General features: G+C 40.1%; 1 protein-coding gene across 1 annotated transcript in view; it reads right to left on the reverse strand.

The window, feature by feature from the left end:
* DST (dystonin) overlaps window positions 1-13,379 on the reverse strand; it is a 485,281-nt gene that overhangs the window by 274,078 nt on the left and 197,824 nt on the right. Inside the window, exon 5 of the mRNA XM_024754681.1 lies at window positions 2,657-2,718. Coding sequence (XP_024610449.1) covers window positions 2,657-2,718 — 62 coding nt within the window. The remainder of the gene's footprint in view (window positions 1-2,656; window positions 2,719-13,379) is intronic.

Consider the following 13,379-nt stretch of genomic DNA (forward strand, 5'->3'; position numbering starts at 1 on the left):
AGCGACAGTATCCAACATTCCTCTTATCATCATGTAGGTGAAACGTGGAAAAGATGACACAAAATCTGGCCTTTCTCTGGTCAACTCACAACACAAACCTGAAGAGCCTGGTGCCCCAAAACGTTTAGGGATATCTGATGAGTTTTCTTCACTTGAGGGTAATGCTCTAGCTTCCAGACATAAAAGAATAAATGTTAAAACAAACAAACAAACAAAAAAAACCTATGTTCTCACATATGTGAGTTTTGGGTCAGAAATTTCAGTGCACAATTTTTCAGTAAGAGTGAATTTTAAATTCTGCCCTACTTCAAGAAACAAATAAGCTAATTTGATTATAACCCTAATTAGTTAGACTGGCATCTATCTAATGGCTGTTGTACATAAAATACTTATTTTCCTATTTCTTACTGGGTTGCAGCAGAAGTAAGCCTAAAATCTTCTAGATGTGTCATTTTATCAAAAAAAGAGGTCACATACTCCAAGTAAATCAGGATTTGAACACTTGCTGTCTGACTGTGCTGGCTTTGTGGGCCTAACCACTAAATTAAACCACCTTGGAGGGTTGTTGGAGGATTAAGTGATTTAAAACTTGCCATGGGCGTTACACATGGTGAGAACACTCTTGCCAGGCCCCATGATGTGCCCTAGGAGTGGATAATGCAGACTTGTCCTCAAAAGGCTCAACTAGTGTTTTGAATTTTGAGCAAAGGCAGCTTCCTTACACGCATTCATCCAATTTACACGCTGCTCGTAAGGTGAGTGGCCCGACCCAACACGCCCAGTACCCAGTAGGTCCCCAAGGAACATCCGTCTTATACCAGTGCTGCGTTCCCACAGGAGTCATCCTCATTCTCATGGGTTTCTACCCTCCACTGCCAACACTGTGACTTACACTCCCAAAGACACGGGGAAGCCCTCTGTGTCCCCGACGTGCCACCCCCAGATGGCCACAGCCACAAAGACTGCCAGGCCAGGAACCATCAAAGGGGCATCTCTTCATCCAAAACCTCGCTCCCCCTGGACTCAGCTCAGAGATGGGGAAGTCCTGTCAGAGCCTTCAGCTCCAACGTTCCACAATGCAACCCTCACATCAGCCCACCTCTGCCCTAGCCTGTAGCAGAGTCCTGCTTACACGGAGTGCGTGGGACACAAAAGATTGGCGGAGGGCAGGTAAACTGCTGGTGTGATACCTTCCTCAGAATTCACAAGACACTGCCTCACGAGAGCATCATAAAGCAGAGGGTCTCCACCTTTTATCTCCAGCCAACACATCAGAGAATTAGTAACAGAAATCCCAGTAGTAACAGAAATCCTTACGGAAGTGAGTCTCGGTTAGGGGGTGAATGACATGGCCCCCCAGAAGGACGTAACAGATTTGGGAAAAGGATTCTGTCCATGGGTGATGAGAGAGAGGGGACTAAAACTTCTCTCAGGTAATCTGATATGCTCCCTGAAATAAGAATCACTTTTAGAGAAGGTTATTAAATGCTATTACAGTACTGGCACCATCCCCCTAGGGTACATGATGGTTTGAACAGGATCTGTAGGATAGCTTAGGGATATAACCACATTAACATAAGGTTTCTATGCGAGAAAACTCTTTCCAAGTCCCAAACAACAGATTTAAAATATTACCTTCTCTCCGACTTCAGGACTGTCCATAAAAGGGGAAGAAAGTGACTAAGAGTTAATTGTGAAATCCCATGGGCTCTTTAGCTGAGATTTATGGAGTTATATTGGGTCCCACCGATCCAATAATTCTACTGGAATTGGGACCCAATAACTCCATGAAATTGTATGCAAACGTTGTGCACATGTGTATTTTTTGGAAGAGCTTACATCAGATTCTCAAAGTGACCCATGGCACACAAATAAATATTAATTTAAGAACCACAACTATTAACTGCTTCACAGAGAAACATACACATAAGCACCAATCTCTGGGTCATACTAAATACAAGAGATAAACTGATTTGTCTAGACTTCTGTCTGTAATCCGTCCTTTTTATCTTTTTTTAAAAGATTTTTTTTTGATGTGGACCATTTTTAAAGTCTTTTATTGAATTTGTTACAATATTGCTTCTGTTTTATGTTTTGGTGTTTTGGCCGCAAGCCATGTGGGATCTTAGCTCCCTGACCAGGAATTGAACCCGCCGCCCCCTGCAATGGAAGGCAAAGTCTCAACCACTGGATCACCAGGGTAGTCCCTTTTTTTTTTTTCTTTCTTTTTTTTTTAAATAAAACATCCTTAGTCTCACCTAACTCTCTGCCATCTGCATAAAATCTGATGCCAGAACTTGCTTGGAATCTTGAGAGGAAAAAACATTACTGAGAACTGCAGTTTTTCGATGCCCTAACACGTAAATATTTACATATTTCTTAACCTGCTGAGATTTTTTAGAGTCCAATAATAAGAGGTTTTACTCATGTCACAGAAGACACTGCAATCACTGGGCACTCATCTACCACCCCCATCATGACCCACAGGCCATATACCAAATAATAACAGATGCCTGAAATGCATGTGAAATGCTCTAGAACTGAAACTTCCCACTTGATACGGAAAAGCTGTGCTTCACAGCCATACAACCAAGTACTGCACAATAAATTAAAACCTGCAAAACAATTCCAACATGCAAAAGAAATATACACTGACCTTCATGAGATGCTGATTTATCCATTTTGTGAATGTTTTCTTCTGAACTTTGTCCCGTTCATCTGGAAGGGGGAAAAAAGATATAAAAGAAGGTTGGTAAAAATCTATGAATAGGAGACTTTCATTATCACTATGCAAATAAAGAAGAGTAAGGTGTTCAAAAAGTACGGTTTGGTGCACTTGAATTTTCTTGGTAAGTTTTGGCACCTTGACACTACCTGTGAGAAAGATTGGCCTCTTCCCAGTGTGGCGTTTGCCAGCACTGCCTTCCACATGCTCTGCTGCATCATCCCCACCGCCGCCACCACCAGGAAGTTCTCTCACCTCCACCGCCACCACCAGCCTCCACTGAGCCCCTGCATGAACTTCCCAAAGCACCTGACCACAGATTACATCCCAGCTGGTCTTCACGGCCACAAGAGGGAAGGGAGGCAGTGTCACTCCCATCTCACATAAGAGGAAACCAGGATGTCGAGAGGTCAAAGGACTTGTCGACGATTATTCAGAAAAAGACTTAAAGCTGTGATAAAAGGCAGGACTGAATTCAGGTCCTCTGGCTGGAAGTGGACACTGGTTTAATCACGAACCATGCTGCTTTTCTCCTAGATTCCCTGTGTTGAACGATCTGGTAACAACAAAACGCCCCACTAGATCCTTGCCATAGTGATACTGTCCTGGTTACTAGACATGGTGCAGAGAAGGGTGAGGGGAGGTCTTATGATGTAGGAGGAAGAGCACTGGAACGTTCCGGTTCATCAAGTTATTATTTCAAAGACAATCCTAATCTCCAACATCTAGAAAGGATGCTGGAAGCCATAATCCCTCCCCGTCCTGCTCCCAGGCAGCAAACCCCACTCTCCTGTGTCCTCCTCCCTCCTCTCTACATCTGGGGCCGGCTCTTCTTTCTCCCCGTGGTCCTCTTTCTTTTCCCACCCCTGGTCCATATCTCCATCCTTTCCCTAGGGGCAGATAGGCCTCCCTCTCTTCATCTCTTTCTCTTCTCATTCTTCATCCCTGAGCCCCATAAACTACTTTAAATGGAACGAAAGTTTCTTTGAAAATGCTATGATCCAGCAATCCCACTCCCGGGCATATGCCCGAAGAAAAGCATAATTCGAAAAGACACATGCACCCCAATGTTCATAGCAGCACTATTTACAATAGTCAAGACATGGAAACAACCTAAATGTCCATCAACAGAAGAATGCATAAAGAAAACATGGTACATATATATACAATGCAGTACTACTCGGCCATAAAAAAGAATGAAATGATGCCATTTGCAGCAACATGGATGGACCTAGAGATTATCATACTAAGTGAAGTAAGTCAGACAGAGAAAGACAAATACCATATGATATCACTCTTAGGTGGAATCTAATTTTTTTAATATACAAATGATCTTATTTACAAAACAGAAACAGACTTACAGATCTTGAAAACAAACTTATGGTTACCAAAGGGGAAACATGGGTGGGGGGGGGTGATAAATCAGGAGCTTGGGATTAACACACACACACTACTATATATAAGACAGATAACCAGCAAGGACCTACTGCATAGCAGAGGGAACTCTTCTCAATTTTCTGTAATAGCCTATGTGGGAAAAGAATCTGAGAAAAAATGAATATATGTATATGTATAACTGAATCACTTTGCTGTATACCTGAAACTAACACAATATTTTAAATCAACTATACTCCAATAAAATTTTTAAAAAAGAAGAAAAAAAGAAAATGCTTGTCCTATTCATGAAAAGTATTTACGTGCTTTACACTAGTTTAAACATAAACAAAAATACTTAAATATGTCAACTGGGAAAAATATCTGTAAACTGAGACACAGATTACTAATATTAATACAAAATAAAAATAAAAAAGAATAAGATGAACATAATGTATAACTGGGCAAAAGCAGACAATGAAAATGATTAAAACTTTATGAAATGAAATTAATTTTAAAAATGAAAAAAAGTAAATGCCCACAGGTACTCAACCTCACTAACAAATAATAATATAGAATAAAAATAAGCTTTTCCACCTATCAAGTTGTCAAGATTTTATGAAAAAAAAATTCATGTTGACGAGGGCACAGGGAACAGATATATTTATATATATCTGTGGATATGCATATGCATATATATACATATATATATATATATGGCTAGTGGAAATGTAATTTGTTTGAGATCTCCTAGACCTGCACTGTCAATACTGCAGCCCTTAGTCACAGATGTGGCTATTTAACTTCAAACCAAAATTAATCAAAATAAAATTAAATTAACAATTCAGTTCCTTGGTAACACCAGTCACAATTCAAGTGTGCACTAACTAACGCTGGACAGGGTACGGATACAGAACATTCCCACTGTCACAAAAATTTCTACTGGACAGTGCTGCTCTACGACAATTTGCCAATAAATATCAAAAGCCTTAAAAATATATTTAATTATATTTTATACCCTTTATAATAATAAAGGGTATTATTATATTTAATACCCTTTCCCAGTAAGTCCACTTCTAAAATTTATCTTAAAACTATCATCATGGTTGTGCACAAAATGTATCTATGAGAATATAAATCAGTGTTATTATTTCAAAATAAAAGTTTAGGAAAAAACATAAATGTTCAATGATTTTAAAAAATGGATAAATAAATTTTAGTAAAGCAATCCAAAGGTTTGTTCAGATTCGAATCTTTGCAAAGCTACCCAGTGATGGCATATTATTTAGAGCTCTCTTACACTTTAATGCCAACATGAAAGTGCAGGGGAGGGACCCTGTAATTTCCCTTGTATTTCACAAGCATTTCTTCTCCAAAGTATCCCCTTGAAACCCTTCCCACTTCCCATCACCATCAGGGAGAACCCAAAAGGCACCTAAATAGGGCCTTGCATTTTGTACCGCCAATAACACATTCCTTTTCAGTGCCCAAACCTCTAGTCTCATTCTGGACTTCACTTTGGGTATTAAAAATTGGAAAAGCTGATCAAGAAGATAGAAGTTTGCTAAATCTGAATATAAATGCTCAGAATTTACGCTGAAATTATTAAACTTGCCTGATCCCCAACATAGAATCCCCAGGCACTTTGCATATAACTACTCCGCCAAGACCAATTTCATCAATAATTGTTAACCAACATTATCATCCACAAAGTATTTATGAATTCCCCTGTTGGCCCCTCTGGGGCATGATCTCGACCTCAGTCATCTTTGTCTACCCACAGTAGATGCCATGATGCTTCTATGCACTCAACAAACAAATGCCCATGATGTGAATTAATTATGTTTCCCAAAGGACAATCCTACTCAGGATAACAAGGTATAATTCCTTATATACTTAGACACAGTGGTATATATTACTGTATCTCTTAAAGTAATAATGATGTCATAAATGTCTTTCAGACTTGCTATTCCTAAAGAGGTCAGAATGAACCTAAATAATTAGTACGTAAGGCAAGAACAAAGAAAGAGAAGCAATCTACTAGTCCCAGCTTCCCTCCCTCACTCATCCCAGCATCCATCAGATCCTTGGATGAGCCCAGTGCTGTGTAGTGCTGGGCCCCCTAGACTGGACAGATAGAGCACTGGCCCTTGTTCTCTGGAGCTGTCACCTAGAGAGGGTACCTGACAGGAAGGCAGTGTGACAAGCACGCCAGCTGAGCAAAGGATGTGGCACTCACCACGCAAGCAGTACAAAGGAGAGAAAGGCCGCCCATGTCCAGGGCAGGCAAGTGGGGCTGGAAGGAGGGCAAGGAGATTAATTAGCAAGACAGAAGCCAGCCCTGGTGCAGACTTCTCCATCAAAAAGAAACCCTCCACACCCTCTCCAGCATTTATTATTTGTAGACTTTTTGATGATGCCGTTCTGACTGGTGTGAGATGATACCTCACTGTAGTTTTGATTTGCATTTCCCTAATAATTAGGGAATTTAAACTGGTGCAGCCACTATGCAGAACAGTATGGAGGTTCCTTAAAAAACTAAAAATAGAGCTACCAGATGATCGAGCAATCCCACTCCCGGACATATATCCAGAGAATACCATAACTGAAAAAGATACATGCACCCCTATGTTCATAGCACCACTGTTTACAGTAGCCAACAATGGAAGCAACCTAAATGTCTATTGACAGATGAATGGATAAAGAAGATGTGATACACATATACAATGAATATTACTCAGCCATAAAAAAGAATGAAATAATGCCATTTGCAGCCACACGGATGGACCTAGAGATTATCATATTAAGTACAGTAAGTCAGACAGAGAAGGACAAATATATACAGCTTATATGTGGAATCTAAAAACATGATACAAATGAACTTATTTACATAACAGACATAAACTCACAGACATAGAAAACAAACTTACGGTTACCAAAGAGGAAAGGTTGGGGGGTCGAGATAAACTAGGAATTTGGGAGTAACATATACACACTACTATATATAAAATAGATAAACAACAAGGACCTACTGTATCTCTACTCAATATTCTGTAATAACCTACGTAGGAAAGGATCTGAAAAAGAATAGATATAATATTGGGTTGGCCAACAAGTTCGTTCAGGTTTTCCATAGGATGTTATGGAAAAACCCGAACAAACTTTTGGCCAACCCAATACATTTACAATGTAGTGTTGGTTTAAGGTGTACAGCACAGTGATTCAGTTTCTTTCAGGTGTGCAGCACAGTGATTCAGTTTTACATATAAAAAACTGTGTTGTGATTACCCAACACTGTAAATCAACTATAATTTGATAAAAATAAATTTAAAAAAAGAAACCCTGATCTCATAATTTCAGATTGAAAGAGGCTTAGTTAGAACTCAAGTGTCGTGATTCCCCCCAGAATTGCTTCCACTACCCCAAGATCCTGCCACCTTTCCTTTCAAAAGGAAGTACTGAGCACACCCCAATCACAGACAGTGCTGGGGAGCCAGGCCCTCCTGACGGCTGTGGACTTTGGACGGACAAGCGAGTGCAAACAAGAGAACCTCCTCAACAAAGTCTAGGGCTCCTATCACATTTCGGCAGTGCTTTTCTAACCTCCAGCAAAGAAAACAGAGTGAGGGAAAAAAAAAAGAGTACTTCCTAGGCAATATTCACATTAATACCATCCAATTAATAACCTAGGACCCTAATGTTAAATCGTCAAGTAAAAAACAAAATGTACTATTAAAAATTCTTGTTCAAGAATAGCTTCCATATCAAGTTATGAAATATGAGATGAAAAGCATTCCTATAACTATCTACCAAAATTTTATTAATTTATTGAATCAGCGCATAATAATATGAACTCTAACAAATTTACTCTGTCCCATTAAATTTAACATATGATGTGTATTATACAAACTCCTCTTGGTACATAATGGTTAATAAAATATATTTATTTTAAAAAAAGAATGTATATATATGTATAACTGAATCACTCTGCTGTACAGCAGAAATTAACACAGTGTAAATCAACTATACTTCAATTAAAAAATAAATGTACAAAAATAAAATATATCTCTTTGGGTTGTGAAAAGCCATATGCATTGATATGTTAATTGTATAATTTATGATGGAAAAATTAGAAGCAATCTAATTATCTAATATTTGATGATTATTAAATTCTGATTTGTCCTTTAAAAATATATATATATGTACATATATATATATTTACTTCTTTCTAAATTAATAAAAAACGGTCCTATATTTTAAGGAACATGAAGAATAGAACACACGTTCTTAAAAACTAATCTCTTAATGGTTAATTTTTTAGCCACGTGGTAGATCAAGAAAGCTGATTCAATTGAAGGATCAAATAATGAGAAACTCACTTAAATTATACAACCATAAGATGGCTTTTTTGATCACTGAGGTTTTGTTGTGGTTGTTGCTAGCAGCTTTTCAAATGCACTGCTGAAAATGTAAGGTGGGAGCTAAACGTTTAGCAGGTTAATACTGAGGTAATACCTCGGGATTATGATCCACAGCTAAAGTACTGGCTAAGGTACAAAGACTAAAGTGAACTAAATAACACGTGATTCATAGATTCTGATACTGTCTTCTAACAGTAACAACCTAGTCTTTTCTTTTAAACTTCAATAAACCTAGATGATTCCCCTTCAAGTACGCCAAGGGAGGTTCTTTAACATGTGAAGGTTCCCACGATGCTACAAGAATGAGGAAAGAGTTAATGTGGACATTAGGCGCTCAACTTTCTTCAGGAAAGCAACTTACAATCCAGGAATACTTTAAGCCTGGGGAGACTGTGATTTACCGCTTTCCATACACATTATTTCAAAAGGGAGTATTCCTGATGACACCATCTAATTTTCCAAGTCTCGTAATGGTTCTTTATTTCACTTCAGTGAGAGTTGCCTAACACTGAGATTTATATTTAGGGCGACGCTGCTAAGACAACAAAAAGGAAAAATCACTTCTGAGTTTTTAACTAATCCTACTGGTTTTACAGATTATCCATCTATTTTTCTGAATGAAGCTTTATAACATCCCTCTCTTGGAAAATTATTTCATTTAGAGAGTACGTTTTAAGTGAAAATATACATGTAAGATCAACTAGTAAAGTACAACATGGCTGAACATTCTATAAGGACACAGAATACAAACAATAACAGAATTTGAAAAAAAAACAAATAAAAAAGTACAAAAAGAGCACCAATTATTACAACTTACACTGACTGGTCTTCAGTAAAATCCAATCAAAGCTAAACCCACTTCATATCACACACAAAATAACTATTATTATTTCAATGCATATCCTATGCCCAACAAGAGGGGGAAGTTCTGTCCAGGGAGCCTCAGGAGTTGTCACGGGAACCTGTCCAGATTTCCAGAAGGTGCCCCACAGTCTGTTAAAGCCCCGCTGTGCGAACCCACTCAGGTCCTGCAACTTCCCTCTCCAATCCTGCGGTACGAAAGTGAGATAACGGGTAGGCTACTGACCCATGCAGCACATCAGCCCCACCAGCCTCGCGTTCCAGTCGCCATCATCTTTCAGGACCTGCCCCATCCTTGCGCGGGAAATCGGTCCAGCAGCTCCCTAAACTTTCCATACCAAAGCTCATGTGTCAGAGTCCTGGTAAGTTTCTGGGTAGAAAGAAAAACACTGACTAGACACTCCCACTCACAAGCTGACAACCAGTCCACTCCCCCTTTTAAACAAACATGAGCAAAGCCAGCCAGCCTCCGCCACTACTTTGCAGGGGACGCAGACAACACTTACTAAAAAGAAACTAAATCATCTCTTTCTCCTTTGACGCTTAAAGCTGTTCAAATGAAATCCTTTACAAAGAGAGTTTTGATTGCCTAACTCTTTTGCAACGAGGCAAACCAATCGGATGTTAGATTTCACTGCTGCACCAGCTCATCACATTCCCTCCTCTAACACCCCAGGCAGGATTCCCCTGGGATAAAAAAAACAAAACAACAACCAGCTCAACTAGTTTCACTCATCCCTGATATGTGTGCTATGAAGGTGGTTTAGGAAGCCCAACTTTATAGGCTAGACACACCTCCTTCAGGGGAAACACCACTATCAGGTATTTCTTTCTGCACCTTCACACATTTCCACATGAATCTCACAACGATTCTTTGACCTGGATGGTACATCTTCATTTTAAAGATGTAACAAACAAGGTTTGGGGAGATGAAGAAACTAGCCTGAAATTTCACAGCCTAAGTGGGATCTGAAATATTATTCTAAAACCCACTTCTCTTCTATGTCATCAAATAACAGAACTTTTCTATGTCATCAAATAACAGAGCCCCCAATCTAATACTGCAGGAAAAACAAGGAGTCTCCAGCTTATAAGGACTTCACTTTCGAGCATGAAGAAAAATGTCAGGAAATGAGAATCCTTGCTCTAAAGAAGCACCAGACCAAGTGCCCCCAGCACAACTGTTTGCCTGAGACTTTACACAAACAGACCTGCCCGAACAGAAACTGTACAAACAGTAACTCCACAAACAACAAACAGGAAATGATCACTACTTATTTTTGGCAACAGGGAATCAGCCAATTTGATCATGCCGAGGGAAGAGACAATGCCATATTAACAGTGGCTTTGAATGTGCTTTGAAACATTCAAGTATGATTTCTAACTCTACTCTAAATAGACTGTAAATGACAATTATATCAACTTCTGCAAAAGTTTAAAGTATCCTTCACTTTCTCTCCCTTTCCAATTGTCTGTTTCAGAGCCTTGACCTCCACTACCAAAAAGCCTAAGCCTACCTATCTCCCTGAAAGAGGGTAATAATAATAGCAAACACTCACGGAGCGCTTGCTATGTGCCAGGTACTGTTTTCACCCACACGCATGTAACACAGACGGCATGGCATCCTCACACAACCATAATAGGATCACGCCACTCACAGAAGGACCCGAGGCACTTGAAGCTTAAACATTTACCTGGGGGCTTCCCTGGTGGCGCAGTGGTTGAGAGTCCACCTGCCGATGCATGGGACACGGGTTCATGCCCAGGTCCGGGAGGATCCCACACGCCGCAGAGCGGCTGGGCCCGTGAGCCATGGCTGCTGAGCCTGCGCGTCCGGAGCCTGTGCTCCGCACCAAAAAACATTTGCCTGGGATCACAGAGCTACTAAGTACAGGGGGTGGGGAGAAGATGCAGTTTGCAAAAGCATGTTCAATATTATAATTTCATACTCGGAAAACAAAGTACTAACTTTTAAAAAATAAGTTAACAAAAAGGAAAACCTGAGGCTTGGCCAAATCTTCAGTAGTGGGGATACACAAAAGATGTAATTCACACTCTGCACATCAGTGATTGTAGAGAGTGGAGGAAGGTACTCAGGATGGTTCCCAAGGAGGTCAGAATTTAGGATAAGGACAAGACTTCTGCATTTATTAATAAAGGTCAGGTGTGAATTTTAGAAGAAGACTGGGAAACACTTGGCAAAAGGCTCTATCTAAGAAAAGAGAGAAAAAGAAGAAAGGAAGGAAGGAACAGAAGGATGGAAGGAGGAAGGGGGGAAGGGAAAGGAGGGAGGGAAAAGAAAAGATGAAGTGGTAGAGTTTTGTGGGAAAAAAAGATGGAAGGAAAAGGAAAAAGGGGATCTAGGCAATTTCCCCGCTATTGCTGGGAAATAGCTCTGTAATACAATACAGTGAAAACAACAGGGGGAAAGCTGTAAGATTTCTTTCATTACAGAAGAAGGAAAACTGGCTGGAAGAAATAGTTGGGATCAGTGAGAAGACTAGGTCCTGAAAACTGAAAGACAATGTCCAGCTGTGACCAGGGAGCTGGGTGAGAGGGGGTCAGACCTGCTGCCATCATCACCCCTCAGGCCCCCCGTGAGCCTCACCCCTCATCACCTGGGGCCCCTTGGCCTCATCCCAGTAACAACAGCCCTGCCCACTTGACAGGACTTTCACCCACAGTGGTCTCGGCCAACATCACTGGGACAGGAGGTTGGAAGTGCAATGGATAAGAGATGGGAGTCCCTGCTCCTGTTTTGGTTGAAAACGCTTCCCAAATATTCCCACAGAAGTATCATGTTCCCATGAGCACAGAGATACAGCTGATGTCCATTTCCGGTTCACCCATTGGTCTGTGGGACCACGGACGTAGAGGAAGAAACTGAACATCTCTGAGGCATAGCCACACCCACCCCTACCTTATTTTGTTAAAAGCAAGACTCTTTTCAGGACAATTCCACTAAAATTATGCCATTGATCTATCCATCATTTTATAAAAGGTTGCAAAACATCATGAATGAAAGTATACCAGTGTTATTTCCCAGTAATTCTTTAGCTTAGTCACGACTCCAAAGTCCCATATATCAATACTTCAAGCCTATAGCCGCTCTCCCAATAAGAAGGCCTGTTCCAGATCTGCTGTCTTTACTTCTGGCCACAGCAGACCTCGGGCTTTTGCATGATGCAAAGACACACTTTAACACTTTGATGGAGAGAGGTTCTCTTCTCTCATTCTCAAGGTTCAATTCTTCTTAGCTTAAACAGAATTTTTTCTCTTCTACAAGAAATGACAGCACCAAAAACTCTAGGGCTGTCCTTTTCTCATTACTGGTTTTATCAATTTAAATTCCCCATGCTGATGATTTTCTTAGCATTTATTTTTTATAACTATTATTTGTTAAGATCTGAATCTAAATGAAATTGACATTATTTTCTATCATCATCCCTCCTTGATCAGAGCATGATCAACCTACTGCTTCTGTGCTAGATCTAAGCATGGTTAAAAACCACATTTAAAAAGGAGTTATTTGCATATCTAAATGATAATCTTCATAGAAAAGCTCTTTACATTTTCAGAAATCCTTAAACCTTCTGCCAAGGAAATGAAGGCAGCTTAAAAAGGAGATGGAACTGACAATACATCTCAGAAACACAGTACAATAAAATCTTCAGATTTATGCTCCCTGGCAGTACATGCGGAAATTACACAATATTAGAAATGAGAATAAGAAAAAATTTTAAATAAAAAATTTTAAATTCTAAATAAACCATTTAAAAGAAAGTATAGAAAATTATGTTTTATACATAGTTGGGTAGGAAGAGTGTTTCAAAACAAGTTACAGGGCTTCCCTGGTGGCGCAGTGGTTGAGAGTCTGCCTGCCGATGCAGGGGACACGGGTTCGTGCCCAGGTCCGGGAAGATCCCACATGCCGCGGAGCGGCTGGGCCCGTCTGCTGAGCCTGCGCATCCGGAGCCTGTGCTCCGCAATGGGAGAGG

Source organism: Neophocaena asiaeorientalis, unplaced genomic scaffold (assembly GCF_003031525.2).
Source record: "Neophocaena asiaeorientalis asiaeorientalis breed wild unplaced genomic scaffold, Neophocaena_asiaeorientalis_V1.1 scaffold319, whole genome shotgun sequence".
NCBI classification, from domain to species: Eukaryota; Metazoa; Chordata; class Mammalia; order Artiodactyla; family Phocoenidae; genus Neophocaena; species Neophocaena asiaeorientalis.